This window comes from Eucyclogobius newberryi, unplaced genomic scaffold, assembly GCF_026437365.1.
Source record: "Eucyclogobius newberryi isolate DKJ021-1_F unplaced genomic scaffold, fEucNew1.0.hap1 SCAF_10, whole genome shotgun sequence".
Lineage (NCBI taxonomy): Eukaryota > Metazoa > Chordata > Actinopteri > Gobiiformes > Gobiidae > Eucyclogobius > Eucyclogobius newberryi.
In genome coordinates, this window is record NW_027315724.1 from 12,846,439 (window position 1) to 12,862,032 (window position 15,594).

The following is a 15,594-nucleotide window of genomic DNA, read 5'->3' on the forward strand; positions in this document are numbered from 1 at the left end:
CTCATCATTACCTATTTACACAAAATACTGAACAGTACTAGTCCTGTGATTGACACAATTACTTAGCTCTGTCGTTTTGTGTTGTAAATCATTATTTCTCCTCTCTGAAAACCAAACCACAGCCGCAGACGTCGCAGCAGCAGAAGATGAGATGCCGAGGAGGATACGACGGTTGCACAACAGCACAAAAAAGCAGTCAGAAATAAAACCCCTTATGTAAGTCTGTCAAAAGAAGCGGTTCAATAAGGCGGGCGCTCGCAAACTGCAGGTTAGAGAGGAGAAGAGGGAAAGGGGAAGACGGCGGGAGGCTGGGAGCCGAAGAGGAAGTCATTACACGTAAGAGGCACTAAGGGCTGAATACGGTGATGTGGGGGATGAAAAGACTTAACGTTAGAGAGGAGCAGAGGAGAAACATGAAATCCAACGCCGCCACAGTCGACCACACGGGGCAGCGACGGGGTCTGTGTGGGAGGGTAGTCAGCGGGGGGTAAGACGCAGCGAGCAGGAAAAGATTAGCGCTTTTACGAAATTGTTATATTTGGAAAGAAATGGAATGTGAGCGGTTGTGTTGTGTGAAGTCGGGTGTAGCAGTTGTGTTGACTTGTTGTGTTGTCGTGTCCTTAGGCAAGACACTTTTGGCGGTCAAAGAAGTTTTAGTTTCTTTTTTGTCACATATCGCACTTATGACTTATTACGATTTATGTGGTGGATTTATACCTGTTGTACATATAAATGATAGTTTTACACCAATCGAGTAGGTATTTGTGGAGAAAAGTAAAACAATCAGTAGAAAATGACAGGAAGTGCACAAGGGACACTCAGTTTGTGCATAATTTACACAAAAGAAACACATTTTTTGACCCTCTAAACGTTAATTCAACAACATAAAGTCGCTCTCATATATTTCCATTTGTCAAATAAAACGAATTGTGATATTAGATGTGTTTTTGCCCAGTGTTTGCTGGGTAATTTCCTACTGTGATGTCATCAATTACAGCCAGGAAGTGAAATGATAAACCTAAAGTATTAGCCATTCTGTGATCTTTTTTTTTTTTTTTCTTAGCAAAATTTAGATATATACAACTTCACTGCATTTGACTTCAACGAGACGTCCGACATTGAATTTGATTGAAAGGTAAATTTACAAACGCTGAACCATTTCTGTAATCAATGGAATTAGCCTAGAACTCACCATATTGCAACAAATTTTCTATATTTTAACAATATTCTACACAACCTGTATTAAATACCATTGGCCTATAAAATGTTGTGATCTGAAACTCAGCAATAGGATAGGTCGATTATGTTTGGTACGAAACAGATGAAGCTTTATTTTAACACTTAGTCAATAAGTCTGATATTGTGACATCTCTACTGCTAATATGGACTGAATGATTACTGTACAAAACTGAATGATCACCGTAGAAAACTGTGAAAGGCTTTTGAGCGTCCCGTCCCGACAAGCACTATTAAACTTTTGAGCTTGAGTTTGAATTCTACTGTAGTTAAATCAAGAATGAATGAGTCCAAATTGCAGACTGCCCATTAGTCTAATTGACTAGAAGTTAATGCTCTAATCTTACAAGTTGCCGGTTGTCGTGTCCTTAATTTGTCAGTGCAGATGAAGGTTAGTGAGTGTTTAAGTGATAAGTGAACCTTTATTTGTCTCACAATGGGGAAAGTCCAGTGTTGCAGGAGAATAGAGACATGCAATAAAAAAAACAACACTTTATTTAGCTAACACAATGTGCAGGTAGAGCAAAATATAAAGACACATTTATTTACAGTGACAATGACATGCTTAAGTATAGAGTGCAGTATATGGACAGAATAAAAAGCAGATGAATAGCAGTTGAGTAAGCATATAATAGTATGTGTAAGTGGCAGTTTGAAGAGGTGATTGATGATCAATTCTGTTCTGTTTATATGTAATTAAAAAACATGTGTAGAAAGCTCAAAGTGCAAATAAATAAATAATAATAAAATGCTCGATCAAAGTTCAAAGTGCATTGTTTCAGCTCATCTTCTGATCCAATATAATTCCTGTCTTATGCAGAAAGTTTAACCTCCATCGTGTGAACGGAATACAGTGAATCTGGATGTGCGGCTGTGTATTTGAGGGAATTCATTTTCTGTTTTTGACCTCGCGAAGATATTTCCCCCTTCTCATTTCGAAACAGCAGCTGTTCAAATGCTCCAAGTCGCTGGCTTTTATCCCATTGTTTTTCTGATTCGTTTATTTGGTGTAGGTCGAAAGAGGGCTCCGAACTCCCCCGCCTCCAAATCATTTTTACAACAAACGATATGGAAAATTATGCTTGCGTTATGTCCTCGCTCAATAACTTATCTTACGGAAAAACAAATAAAAAACACAAGTATTTATTTGCGCTCCCATTTGATAATATGCCTGATTCATTACTGCGGCTGCTATCCCACAAATTCCGATTGAGGGGCATCGGAGGCAGTTTGAGCATAAAATTACTTTGCGGAATGAAAACAAGCACCAGCTATTAACATGATTGCTTTATTCTCCATTTGACTTGTACTTTTTCTCATTTCATTAATAGCTTTTGGCCAGCGCGGGGTTATGGATACAGTGGTACGTACATCAATTAATGTACAAGTTCATAATTTAAAGCTTGTGTTCAGGGAGATGCAAACTATATAGATAAAATGAGATAGATGTGGGATGAGGTAGCCACACTCACTGTCCAAAGGCAAGCATTACGAAGAGGTAATTGCAGTGGAAGTGATTTAGTTTGTAATGGCTGCTAGTGTCATTTCAATATGTCTTACTAAACAAAGACAAACACATTCTGTAGTAGTATTTTAGAGAAACTGTAGTCGGAGCAAGTTGTCCTTAGAAAGAAAAGTCAATATTTGTTTGAATTTAGCGCTTTGTTGTGGTGTGTGCTCACGCAACTCTTACCAACCTCAGCAATATTTAAAGGACAAATATTATGCATTATTAGGCCCGAGCCCCAGCAGGGCGGAGGGCCTATTGCTCCCGCAACGCTGCCGAAGGCAGCGTTGCAACTGTCTGTTTGGTCCCCCGTCGCCCCTGGCAAGTACAGTGAACTAGCCCATGCCGAAGGCATGGATCATGCATACTTACTCCTGCTATGACAGAAATAGTCAACAATTAGTGAATGGGCGTAAGCGCTCGTAATGATGATTCCACCCCATGGCGGCATCGGGAAGGCTTAGAGCTTTCAAACGATGTATAATTTGTTGTTATAGTGAAAACGGCTATATTGTTTTTGCTAAAAATATTATTATTATTATTATTTTTCTTGTTCTTCTTCAGCGCTTTGATCTCTAATTTGACCCCTTGAACATGCTCAAAAACTCACCAAACTTTGCCCAAAATTCAGAATCGGTGAAAAATTTTATTTTTTCTGGGCCATTTTTTTTTTCGTTAAAAAATGGCGCGACAGCGCCACCGACAAAAGTCAAAATACATTGCGCCTATGGGAGACGTCCCGAGGTCAACTTTGGCGTAAAGCTACGAAATTCGGGACACGCATTCCTCTCGTGAGGATAAACAAAAAAAAACATTGTGGCCACGCCCCCAAACTTACCCTATGGCCGCCATCTTCCTTTGAAAATGAAAACAAGCTGAGTTAGCCATTTTGTTTACGTCAAACTTTGACGAACTCCTCCTAGGGCGTTTTGCCCACCGACTTCAAAATCGGCGTACGTCCTCTGGACAAGTGGGGCATCTAAAGTTATTCAATTTTTTGAGATACCTTTTACGGTCTGTGTGCGGCGCAGCCGCAAAGTTGGACAACTTATTTTGGAATATTGCAGGTCTAAAAATTGCTCCCATTTGATCAAAACCAGTCCGATTAGGACCAAATTTGAATCAGTTGTTAAACTTTCTAGTTTGGACCAGTTTAGGCTGACAAAATTGAAATGGCAGTGATAGCGCCCCCTACAGAGTGACCTTTAAATTAACATTGAAGGTCAAAAATTAGTTTTACCAAAATTGTCTAAACTTTACCCAAAATTCTATTTTGCCGTCCCGATCACAAAAGCCAATCACAAAAATGCCTAAATTTTTACGCCGTAGTCGTAGCGATGACAGAAACCTCCCATGTTATCCCTATGGGAAAACCACAAAATCTCTCAAATTACCACATTTTTATGTTTTACACTTTAACGAAGTCCTCCTAGTGCGTTTTGCCCACCAACCTCAAAATCGGTGTACGTCCTCTAGACAAGTGGTGTATCTAAAGTTATCCAAATTTTAAGGATAACTTTTACGGTCTTTGTGCGACGGAGCCGCAAACGTTTCCCAGAATTCTGACTATTTGGCCTTCAGAGTGGCCTATAAACAATAGAGTTTTTCCAAATGACATGATATTTTGAACAAAATTCTAATTTGCCATCCTGATCATAAAAGTATGAGAGCCAAAGTGATATTTTGTACGGCGTAACCGTAGCGTTGACAGAAACATCCCATGTTATCCTTATGGGAAAATCGTAGAATCGCTCAAATCACCACATTTTTACGCTTCACACTTTAACAAACTCCTCCTAGGGCGATTGTCCGATCAAGTTCATATTTGGAGAATATCATCTACACAAGCGGGGCATCAAAACTTACCCATATTTTGATTCTAAGTGCTACGGTCTCTGTGTGGCGGACCCGCAAATATATGTCAGAAATGGGAAAACAGCGTAATCTCTAAAATCACCACATTTTTACGCTTCACACTTTAACGAACTCCTCCTAGGCCGATTGCCCGATCAAGCTCATATTTGGGGAAAATCATCTACACAAACGGGGCATCAAAAGTTATCCATATTTTGATTTTAAGTGGTACGGTCTCTGTTCGGCGGCGCAGCAAATTTGACTGACACTTGTGTTCATTTGCACTGGATTGGCCATGTCCAATGTGTCGCCGTCTGTCAAGTTCTTTTTTTATTCAACACACAATAAGGGCGCCATCTTTATCAAGTCAAAAGCGCAGAGTCGGAAGGCCGGCGGCCCGCGAGGGCCGTTGGATTCCGCTTGCGGCTTTAATTTTTATTGTTCTTCTTCAGCGCTTTGAACTCTAATTTGACCCCCTGAACATGCTCAAAAACTCACCAAACTTTGCCCAAAATTCAGAATCGGCGAAAAATTTAGTTTTTTCTGGGCCATTTTTTTTTTTCGGTAAAAATGGCGCGACAGCGCCACCGACAAAAGTCAAAATACATTGCGCCTATGGGAGACGCCCCGAGGTCAACTTTGTCGTAAAGCTACGAAATTCGGGACACGCATTCCTCTCGTGAGGACAAAAAAAAAAAAATCATTGTGGCCACGCCCCCAGACTTACCCTATGGCCGCCATCTTCCTTTGAAAATGAAAACACGCTGTGTTAGCCATTTTGTTCACGTCAAACTTTGACGAACTCCTCCTAGGGCGTTTTGCCCACCGACTTCAAAATCGGCGGACGTCCTCTGGACAAGTGGGGCATCTAAAGTTATCCAATTTTTTGAGATACCTTTTACGGTCTGTGTGCGGCGCAGCCGCAAAGTTGGACAACTTATTTTGGAATATTGCAGATCTAAAAATTGCTCCCATTTGATCAAAACGAGTCCGATTAGGACCACATTTAAATCAGTTGTTAAACTTTCTAGTTTGGACCAGTTTATGATGACAAAATTGAAATGGGCGCGATAGCGCCCCCTACAGAGTGACCTTTAAATTAACATTGAAGGTCAAAAATTTGTTTTACCAAAATGTTCTAAACTTTACCCAAAATTCTATTTTGGCGTCCCGATCAAAAAAGCCAATCAGACAAATGCCTTATTTTTTACGGCGTAGTCGTAGCGATGACAGAAACCTCCCATGTTATCCCTATGGGAAAACCACAACATCGCTCAAATCACCACATTTTTACGCTTCACACTTTAACAAACTCCTCCTAGGGCGATTGTCCGATCAAACTCATATTTGGGGAAAATCATCTACACAAGCGGAGCATCAAAAGTTATCCATATTTTGATTCTAAGTGCTACGGTCTCTGTGTGGCGGACCCGCAAATATATGTCACAAATGGGAAAACAGCAAAATCTCTAAAATGACCACGTTTTCACGCTTCACACTTTAACCAACTCCTCCCAGGGCGATTGCCTGATCAAGCTCATATTTGGGGAAATCATCTACACAAATGGGGCATCAAAAGTTATCCATATTTTGATTTTAAGTGCTACGGTCTCTGTGTGGCGGACCCGCAAATATATGTCACAAATGGGAAAAACGCCAAATCCTTGAAATGTTCACATTTATGCTTCACACTTTAATGAACTCCTCTGTGGGCAATAGCTCGATCAAGCTCATATTTGGGGAAAATAATCTACACAAGCGGAGCATCAAAAGTTATCCATATTTTTATTCCAAGTGTCACGGTCTCTGTGCGCTGGAGCTGCACATTTGACCGACATTTGTGTTCATTTGCACTGGTTAAGCACAGCTTTGTACATGTCCAATGTGTCGCTGTCTTAGTTCTTAGACAATTGCGTTAGCGCCAACTCTGTAAAATGCAGAGAGCAGAGTCGGAAGGCCGGCGGCCCGCGAGGGCCGTTGGATGCCGCTTGCGGCTTTAATTTGTATTGTTATTAGCCTTGAAATGTGATTTTGAGTACCTTTATTTTGGCATTTCATGTTTGAGAACACAATTTTAAAATCAATACAGTTTGCCAATGCAGCTGCTTTTCGACTTCCTGGTTTTAGCACACAGTTGCAATGATCGTGATTTGAGGGCAGAAATGCACATAACGAGCCTGGCGATGATTAAAAACAGCAAAGAAGATTCTCCGAGCCACAAGGAGATTCAGAACGGAGTGCTTTTGACGGCCAGAAAACTAAATGTGCATATAATTTGTCCTTTAAGACAAATGTTGCTTCTATTAACCACTTTTTCCTCTTTCCTACATAAACATATCAGCATTTCTGTTGTAATCGCACTTCCGGTCCAGTGGGAACTCCGTTAGTTTAAATGGAGAACAATGAAAAACACTGCTAAAACATGATATGAAGTAGATTGATTTGAAATATCTAATGTTCATGTGACTAACAAGTCAACAACGCACCGATTCCCCCGGGTGGCTTGTTTTCACTCGAGTCGGAAGCTCTATGTTAACTAATACAACCAAACGAAGGATTACGTGGAATGACGGCATCCAGACCGGGCAATTTAATAATGATATACCTGTATTATCCCAACCCTACTGTATATTGTATGGTGAACCGAGCTATAGTAACTAATTCATGGTTGGCAACTTTGAGTAAATATTTTGTTTTATTTGGTTGACTTGTCAACTGTATTTTTCTGATATCTTACTTACCATTCCCTTTTCACATTCATTATTTTGAGCACACGCAAGAAAACATTTGTCTCGACAGTATCAGGTTAATCTTACGTGACAGAAGGCTGGCGTTACACTTTTAATTTTGTTTGTGCACCTTTGCTAACTCCTCATATAAGAAAAGCCCTTGTTTATTCATAATCCGTGGTGACAGTGTCACTAATCATCCCTGACTGTTCCACAACACTACACTGTGCTAGGCTTTAGACTAGAGCTGACACCTCTGTGCCCTTTGACAGGATTAGTGATGCTACACACCTCTAGTACTTTTAATTAGTTTTCAAAAGCATCTTACATTTGGTTTGCACGCAGTCATTCTTTATAGTCAAGGAGAGAAGAAAGAGATTAGACGGGACAGTCAGCAGTGGGTGCCCGGTTTTGGGACCACAGGATCTCATCTCTGCTTTTTGCAGATGATGCGTCCTGATGGTTTCATCAAATCTGGACCTGGACACTGGGACGGTTTGTGTGTGTGAGGGAGCTAGAATTAAAATTATCATTTTTGGGTACAAATGTGGAGAAGGAAGTCCTGCTCAGACTGCTGCCTCTGCAACCCAACCATGGATACGGTTTACAGTCAAGTGCAATGTTGATATTTTGGAGAGCTTTTGGAGAGCTTTATCAGTCTCAGTCTCAATATTTATGAACAATAGGACAATCCAATCCTAAAATACGTGATAATGGTTGGCCACCTGACAGCCACAGTTTCTCCAGAAACAATTATTTCCCTGCAAATAAAATTGTCATTTTGCATTTTTCACTGAACTTGCTGTGTCAGCGATCATTTGAAGAAGATCGGTTGGGTGGGCAGGCGTAGTCACTTTGGCAAGTCTTTATGCCCGGGAAAAGCACTGGTGGTAATGATAAGTTGATATGGCAATGAGCTGAAGATGCTGAAGATAAAGAGAGACATTCCCCTGGCTGACAGTGCAGAGGGCACACTTTACAATGTGGATGACTGAGAGATAATGGGCCGATCTGGCAGCAGTAATGAAGTGGAGGAGTGCTGATTTTTTAGTGCTGTTGTCCATCCCAGCAGAAACAAATTTCTATTTAACTTCTTAATTTCTAATTAAACTACCTTTTTGTATTATTAAAGCGCATATTTTCCTTAATTATTTTTTCAGCTTACTTTGTGCACTAGTAAATCTTGTGATTGAGACGGACAAAAGAATTAGGTCAAATTATTTAAATGTGGCTTTTTGTGTGTATTTGAGCTTACATTTTTTGTGATAATCCCACTTTCCCATTCTTAGGGCTTCACTGTAAAAATCTTTCACCTATAGAAATAACAGCTTTTTTCTCCATAACCTGATATTGTGGGGGGAAAAATTGAAAATGTTAGACTAATGAGGTGCTCAGGCTGTTGCTGTTTCCCTCCAGACTTCCTCTCTTCCTCTTCTTCACCTGCCTCTTCTCCCGGAGGCACGTTGGCTGTGGCTTGCAATCTCACCTCATGCCAGAGAAATTTCGGGTTCAACACCTGGGCCTTTCTGTGTGGAGTTTCTTCCTGTGTCTGGGAGGGTTTTTCGGTTTCCACCATCAACCCAAAACACACGCAGATGGTAAAACCTTTCTACAAAGGTCCTGACCAAGTCTAGCTCGAGATCTAGAGATGGGTGCTGCTCCTGACAGGTTGTCCCAGCACCATTGGAGAAGTGACTTTTAGCGGCTTTTAACCATATTTTAATTGTTTTCCCTTCTCATTGAACCACTTTAAGTTGTATTTAAGTGATTCATTTGCTCATTTTCACTGTATCAAATGTTTCTTTGTACTTGTAGTGTTTTGTAATTTATGTCCATTGTTTGTTCGTCCATTTATAGTTGCTTTTTGCATGTGCTTTTAACGAAAATGGCAAATAAACTAAACTTGAACACTTGAAACTCATGTAAATCTTGACATGACGCCATTGCTTCGACAATCCAATCTTAAACTGTGACATACGTTGGCATTCGGCAGCTTTGCAAAGTCATTTTGGCACAATTTTTTTAAAATCTAGAGCTCGCTTTTGTGAATTGCAGCTTTCCAAAGTCAGGCTGACAGCTTGTGGAATTTTTTTGTGTTTGTAGTGATGACGTTTATGCCGACGTATCGTCACAAGGGCAGATAGAAACAGAAAAAAACAGTCCTTTAGATCAATATTGCAATTTAAATGTTAAATGTCCAATGTCCAAGATTAGAACTGACAAAAGCACAATAACTTTCTTTAACTTCCTTGCTTCGTCTTCATACCTACGTGTCCATTCTTAATTCTTCTTTCTCACAGAATCTCAGATAAGATTGTTTTCGGAACTGCGTGAATACAATAATAAAGCTGTGTGGATAGAGTCAAAGGCTTCAGTGTAGCTTTGTCTTAGCCTGACATGGCTTACATGCCTTACATGCACAGATTTATTTTTCATTCTTTCTGTCCAGCGCTATCTAGTGCTTCGTCCTGAGTACATGTCCTGTCCTGCCCCACAAACGCTTTAGTGGAGAACACATAACTATATCACAGCAAGTACGTTGTGTGCAATCTCTCACTTCACAATAGACAAAGAAATATCACTAACATTGAATTGATTGGTGTGGTGTTTCCCAACCTTTTAACTCCTAAACCTGGCACTAGGGAAATGAATGTTCACTTTAGTACTACTTTTTAATTTAAACAGTTGAGTTTGCAGTTTGAGTTTTTGAGTTTTTTTTTACTTACCGAAATAATTCCAAGAAATTATGTATGCATACTTCTGATTGGGAAACTAAAGATTTTGACAACTGGTTATCTCTAAATTCTAGATACAGTGTAGATTAATTGGGGTGTAGAACTGGAAACATCCATAAGAACTAACTCTGGTTCTTTCCACGTGGTATATTGGGTTGAGACCTTGTGCTTGGGGAGGCTTTTGGAGAGCACGGACTAATTATGTTCAAGCCACAGTGGTCATTTTGGGATGGATGGACCTTGTTTCCAGGGAGACTGAAGAATGTACCAATGCCCAACAGTGATTAGGATTAGATTAAAGGTTTAGGTCTTACCAATGCACCACTTTCATCTCAAAGCAGTATGGCCATTTTCAAGTAAAAGACATTGAATGAACACCTTATATTTATGAATGAATACATTTTTGAGCTGGGAAACTGGGTAGTTCCCATACACTGTACATTGAAGTGGACATCACCATACTATTCAGCTCCAGCCCATTGGAACCAATCATGGGCGAGCAGTTTTAATGGCTAATGTGGAGCCAGTGCGTGTTTCATGGCAACCACATAGCCAATCCGGAGCGAGTTTGCTGAAATTACTCTGCCTTTTCCCGCTCACGCCATCAGTTTCCATCATTTTGCAACAAGCCGTGCCATGTCAATCAAGATCTTTTGCCAACGCAAGCTGGCATGGACCGCATAAAAAGAAGACGCCCGATTGGTCAGTTGTTATAAGATAAGATAAGATAAGATATTCCTTTATTGTCCCACATGGGGAAATTTCATTGGTGCAACGCAGGAAGATACAGAGGTAGATACAGAAGAACAGATCACTTATAGGAAGTCTGAAAAACACTTTCAGTAGAAGATCTCCTATAAACAAAAACTCCCATAGACAAATAAATAAATAAATAAATACCATTGCATGTGATCCCGACAGTAATTGCACATATGTGTCACGACAGCACATAGATTGCACATGAATTTCACAGTAATTGCACATGAATTCCAACAGCAATTGCACATATGACAGAATTGCACATCAGTATTAGGTTAGGTCAGTATTGCGACGGGATAACGTGACGATCTCCGGTTAAGACGACTGTTCTCTGCAGTTTCATGAGTTCCTCCTTTGTGGAAACGCGGTACGGCGCCGGCCGGGGGGCGGGGCCGGAGCCGGGGGGCGGGGCCGGAGCCAAGACACATCGCGACGACACGACGAAAACACTCAATCCAGCCGAATAAAGTCAAAACAAGTTAATTTAAAGCGATTCCAGTGCGTGTCCCGGTCGTTCGTGAAGTTCCTCTTTCATATAAACGTGTATATAAACGTGTACCGACGACACGCCGTACTTCAGCGCGGCCGGAGGGCGCGGGGGGGGGGCTGGTGGGCTCGCTCGGAGTTATCGTTCATAACTTGATTTCCAAAGACAATAGTGAAATAAAAAAAACACCATGATCACGTTTTAATATGAACATTTTAGGAAAGATGATGACAGCAGCAGTTAGAGTAGGAGGAGCAATTTTTTTAAAAACAGAAAGTCAAGAAACCAATTGGCGCCCAGGCTTACTTCCTGTTTGGAACGCAGTGGCTAGCGGGTTAGCTATGTCCACTAATATACAACAGTCTATGGCAGTTCCTGGAGGGTCTGGAGGTATATGGAAGAGTGGGATTGGTCTAAAAGGTGTCCGGACTTCCAACTCCGCCCCTGCAGCAGTAGATGATTCTAATAAAATATAAAATGTGCACAATTTAGTAGCAAAAAAGTTGAGGTATAGTGTTTCTCCTGCTGTTGCTGACGCTGTATTTTTTCATTTTTCTCTTTCTCTCCCTCTCACTCACTCACTCACTCTCACTCTCACTCTCACTCTCACTCTCACTCTCACTCTCACTCTCACTCTCACTCTTTGTCTGTCTGTCTCAGTTTCTGTCTCTCTTTCTCTCCAACTTTCGGGCTCTCTCTATTTCTTCTTTCTTTCTTTTTCTTTTCTTCCGTTGTCTCTCTCTCATCCTCTTTCTCCCAGTCACTTTCCTTTGAAGTATCTGATCTTTTTCTGGGAATTGTATAGTTAAGACACTGAGCCGAGAACTTCCCTTCAGAATATGAGAGTGAGTAGATTCGTAATGTTTCGCTGGACAATGCTGTATTCAGCTGGTGCCCTTTTAAAAATAATAATGAATGAATTACGCACAATACACCAATATAACTACACTTTCTCCGTCTGTCGCTCTGTCTCCCTTTCTCTCTCCGTCTCCCTCTTTCTCTGTCTCTCTGCCTCTCTCTCTAGCTGTCTATCTCTTTTTCTTTCTTTCCCTCCCTCCCTCACTCCAGGTGGCATGTCCAGAGGGGCCGTCCTGTCATCCCGCGCTGACAGAGGTGCGCCTCAGTTGTCTCCTGCAGCGACAGTCCAGTTGCCTGGGTGACGTCGCCGTGGTGATTACCTGACGCCCACCCTCAGTGTCAGCGCGGTGCAGCAACAGTGTCAGGAGCGCTGGCAACTCTCTGGCATCGAGCGCACACACTCTGCCAGGCTCTGACAGGCTGCCAGCTCCAACCAAAATAAACTTCTTTCAAAGACAGCCAGACATCACAATGGCATAAATAGCATAAATAATTCAAGCACATAAGCATGAATAACTCCTGTCTAAATGAGGGGGATTCTGCTCGTCTTCAGTTTGTTTGACTGACAGGAGCGCTCTGTGTGTTCCTGTGCGTATTAGTAAGTTGCAATTTATTCCCTGTCAGTTATATTTCTCCATATAACACAATGTTTTTATGTTTAGGTCTTTAGTCATGTAGTCAATTTTTTTATTAGTCGAATCATTCATTTATTTTGAAGGATTTATAGGGGCGACAGCAGAAATTAGACTAGATGTAGCAGGCTGAAGATTTGGGAGTGAAAAGTTTATGCTTTTCTCTATTTTGTTGTTTTTCCATAAACTGCTGTACGTATAAAGGTTGGAGCCGTATCAGAAAATGGATGAACGTAATTGTGATTTTGGAGATACAGTATGCAAAATTAATAATATTATATAATATAATTTATAATTAAAACCTCACAAGAAGACAGAAACATCTATTGTAACCTCTCAAACAAAGGTAGAAAGTGATATTTCTACTCTTTTCTGTTTAATTTAATGGTCCATTATCGTTTTGTGCGACACTTGACCCTCAACCAAAACATTTACAGGAACATTTTAGCACATTTCTGGTGAACTGAGAATTATATTATCAGTGTCAATGTCATAGTTTATTTATAAAGCACACTTACAACTTTAAAAGCTCAGTGCTGTACAGAAAAGTGCAATAATACATCGATAAATCAATTAAAAATACAGATTAAGTTAATAAAATGACTCAGCTCTGGTTGCGTTAAATGGCCAAAGAGAAAAGGTAGTTTATTTTATTTCAATTTCATAGTTTTGGGAGCTTTTACCACGCCCTCTTTTAAGTTGAGTAACGCACTGAGCTTGTCTTTAGTTGATAAAGAATTTATTTTGTCGACTTCAGCCTTATTGTGTAATGTCTTTTACTTTGAAAGGCTAATTGGTTACTAGGTTGGGGCTTACACTAGTTGTTTAGGTGGTAGTGTGATCGTCTTGTAAGGGAAAAGTTTGTGATTTGAGCTCAGTTCCAAACAATTCACTGCTGTTGTCTTCTTCTTTGCCTGACTTCTCTGTGTGTCTGCGGTGTGTCTGTGAGTAATGATGATCAAAGTCAGCCTCAAGTATTACTCAAGGCATCTGTTGCTTGACAGTGAGTGGCAGAATTACGGTCAGCACAACTGACAAATTGCATTTCTTTGCTCCCCCCCACCCACCCTCCTTTTTGTACCATTATGTGTTATTAAACTGTAGCAGCTCTTCCACATTTTGTTTTGAGCTGTTGTTACAGGAGACAATGTCATTACTCACACTGACACTCATACAGTTTTTCACTGCTAAAATTCCAAATGCTGTGATGTGATCTGCATAACCTCTATTGAGTGTGCGGAGCAAATGTAGCACTTTGGGAAACTTGTCAAGCTTGTAAAGAGCAATCAATAAACCCAAGCCATTATTACTTGAGAATATCCCTTAGTCTTTTTGTGTCAGTTTAGGCCTCAACGTGTAAAAAATGCAACTAAGGAGCCACTCTGTCGCGGCAACTTGTGATCGCATGAGTGGAGAGCAGGATAGAACAAAATAGATATTTAATGAGCTTGGTTTGTCTAAGCATTGTGTCCCGTCTGAATGGGTAAAAGAGTTTACCAATGAAACAACACACATTCTCTTTCCGTCTCCCCCTAAAACACATTTTCAGCTTGATCGGACTGAGTAATAACTGCGAGTTCACTGTGAGCCCTGGTTGTGGTCTAATGCTCATTAAAGTTACCACAATGTACTGTATGCCAGCCTCAGTGAACTGAACCCAATCATAAATTGAATCTGCAATGGTTCAGCATGACTGCAGAGTGGGGTTCCAAATGTGTGGTTTTTGTTTTTTCAATTAATATATTCTCAGTATTGAATAGGACTTTGAAACTGGCACTCTTGCTGTGTGCGGTGGAGTTGTCGTGCTGTGTTGCCAGGTATATTGTAGTATATTTAAATAAGTTTCCTCCACACGGTGGCCTGGGCTGAGTGCTCACTTGGAGATGGGTAGTGGCTTCAATCATACACAAGGAGCTTAGAGTAGAACTGCTGCTCCTCAACATAAAAGGCCAAACAAACATGGATACGCAAAATAATATCTTTTCTAAAACTGTTCTGGAAATTTGGTCCCGTTAATAAATATTTTTTTGAGTATGAGTATCTAGTTTTGATACTTGACACTGAGGAAGGTAGTGAACATAGTGAACATAAGCGCGATGGAAGTGACTTAAACAAACTGCAATACAAATAAATGCTTCTTTTGCCTCATTTTCTTTACTCAACAAATGTGAACCAAAAAAAGTACTATAGGTTCCTCTATGTTTGTTTTTTTGTTGCTCTTTTTCTTCCATTTTGACTAGAAGTGCCCTCTAGTGGTCATTTGGCTTTATAGAAACTGTTGAAAGTATAAATGCAGTGACGGTGACTACACTTGGAACTCACAGATCTGTTTCCCAATGGACATTTCTTAAAAAAAAAGCTTTAAAACGTAAAGGTAGGGGATTTATTGAAGTCGATATTACCAGGGATTTATCTGTATTTTTACCATGTGTTGAATTGTTGAGTTGTGCGCTTGAAAAGTATCTATATTCGTGATCATTTTTTAGGCAATCTGGGAGCTGTAAATGGAAGTCTGGACAGCAGGGGCCTATAAACAAGGCTACAACGCTGATAAATCCCAGGAGGACCAAGGACAACCAACTCCAAAAGGTACTTCTCCAATATGACATGAGTATTTGGATTCAGTTCAGGAGAAACAAACCTTTGAAAGATGTCTCGCAGAACTATTTTGCTGCACTTGTTTTGCGCAATGTGGAGTTGACGTAAATGCAACAAAATTATTTCAATATGTTTTTAGTTCGGTCAGATTTCATCTCACTCTACTCACAAATTGACCCTGAAATACTTTTTTGTTTGT

General features: G+C 40.4%; 1 protein-coding gene across 1 annotated transcript in view; it reads left to right on the forward strand.

Moving 5' to 3' along the window:
- zbbx (zinc finger, B-box domain containing) overlaps positions 1–15,594 on the forward strand; it is a 42,731-nt gene that overhangs the window by 11,153 nt on the left and 15,984 nt on the right. Inside the window, exon 4 of the mRNA XM_072459584.1 lies at positions 15,284–15,386. Coding sequence (XP_072315685.1) covers positions 15,284–15,386 — 103 coding nt within the window. The remainder of the gene's footprint in view (positions 1–15,283; positions 15,387–15,594) is intronic.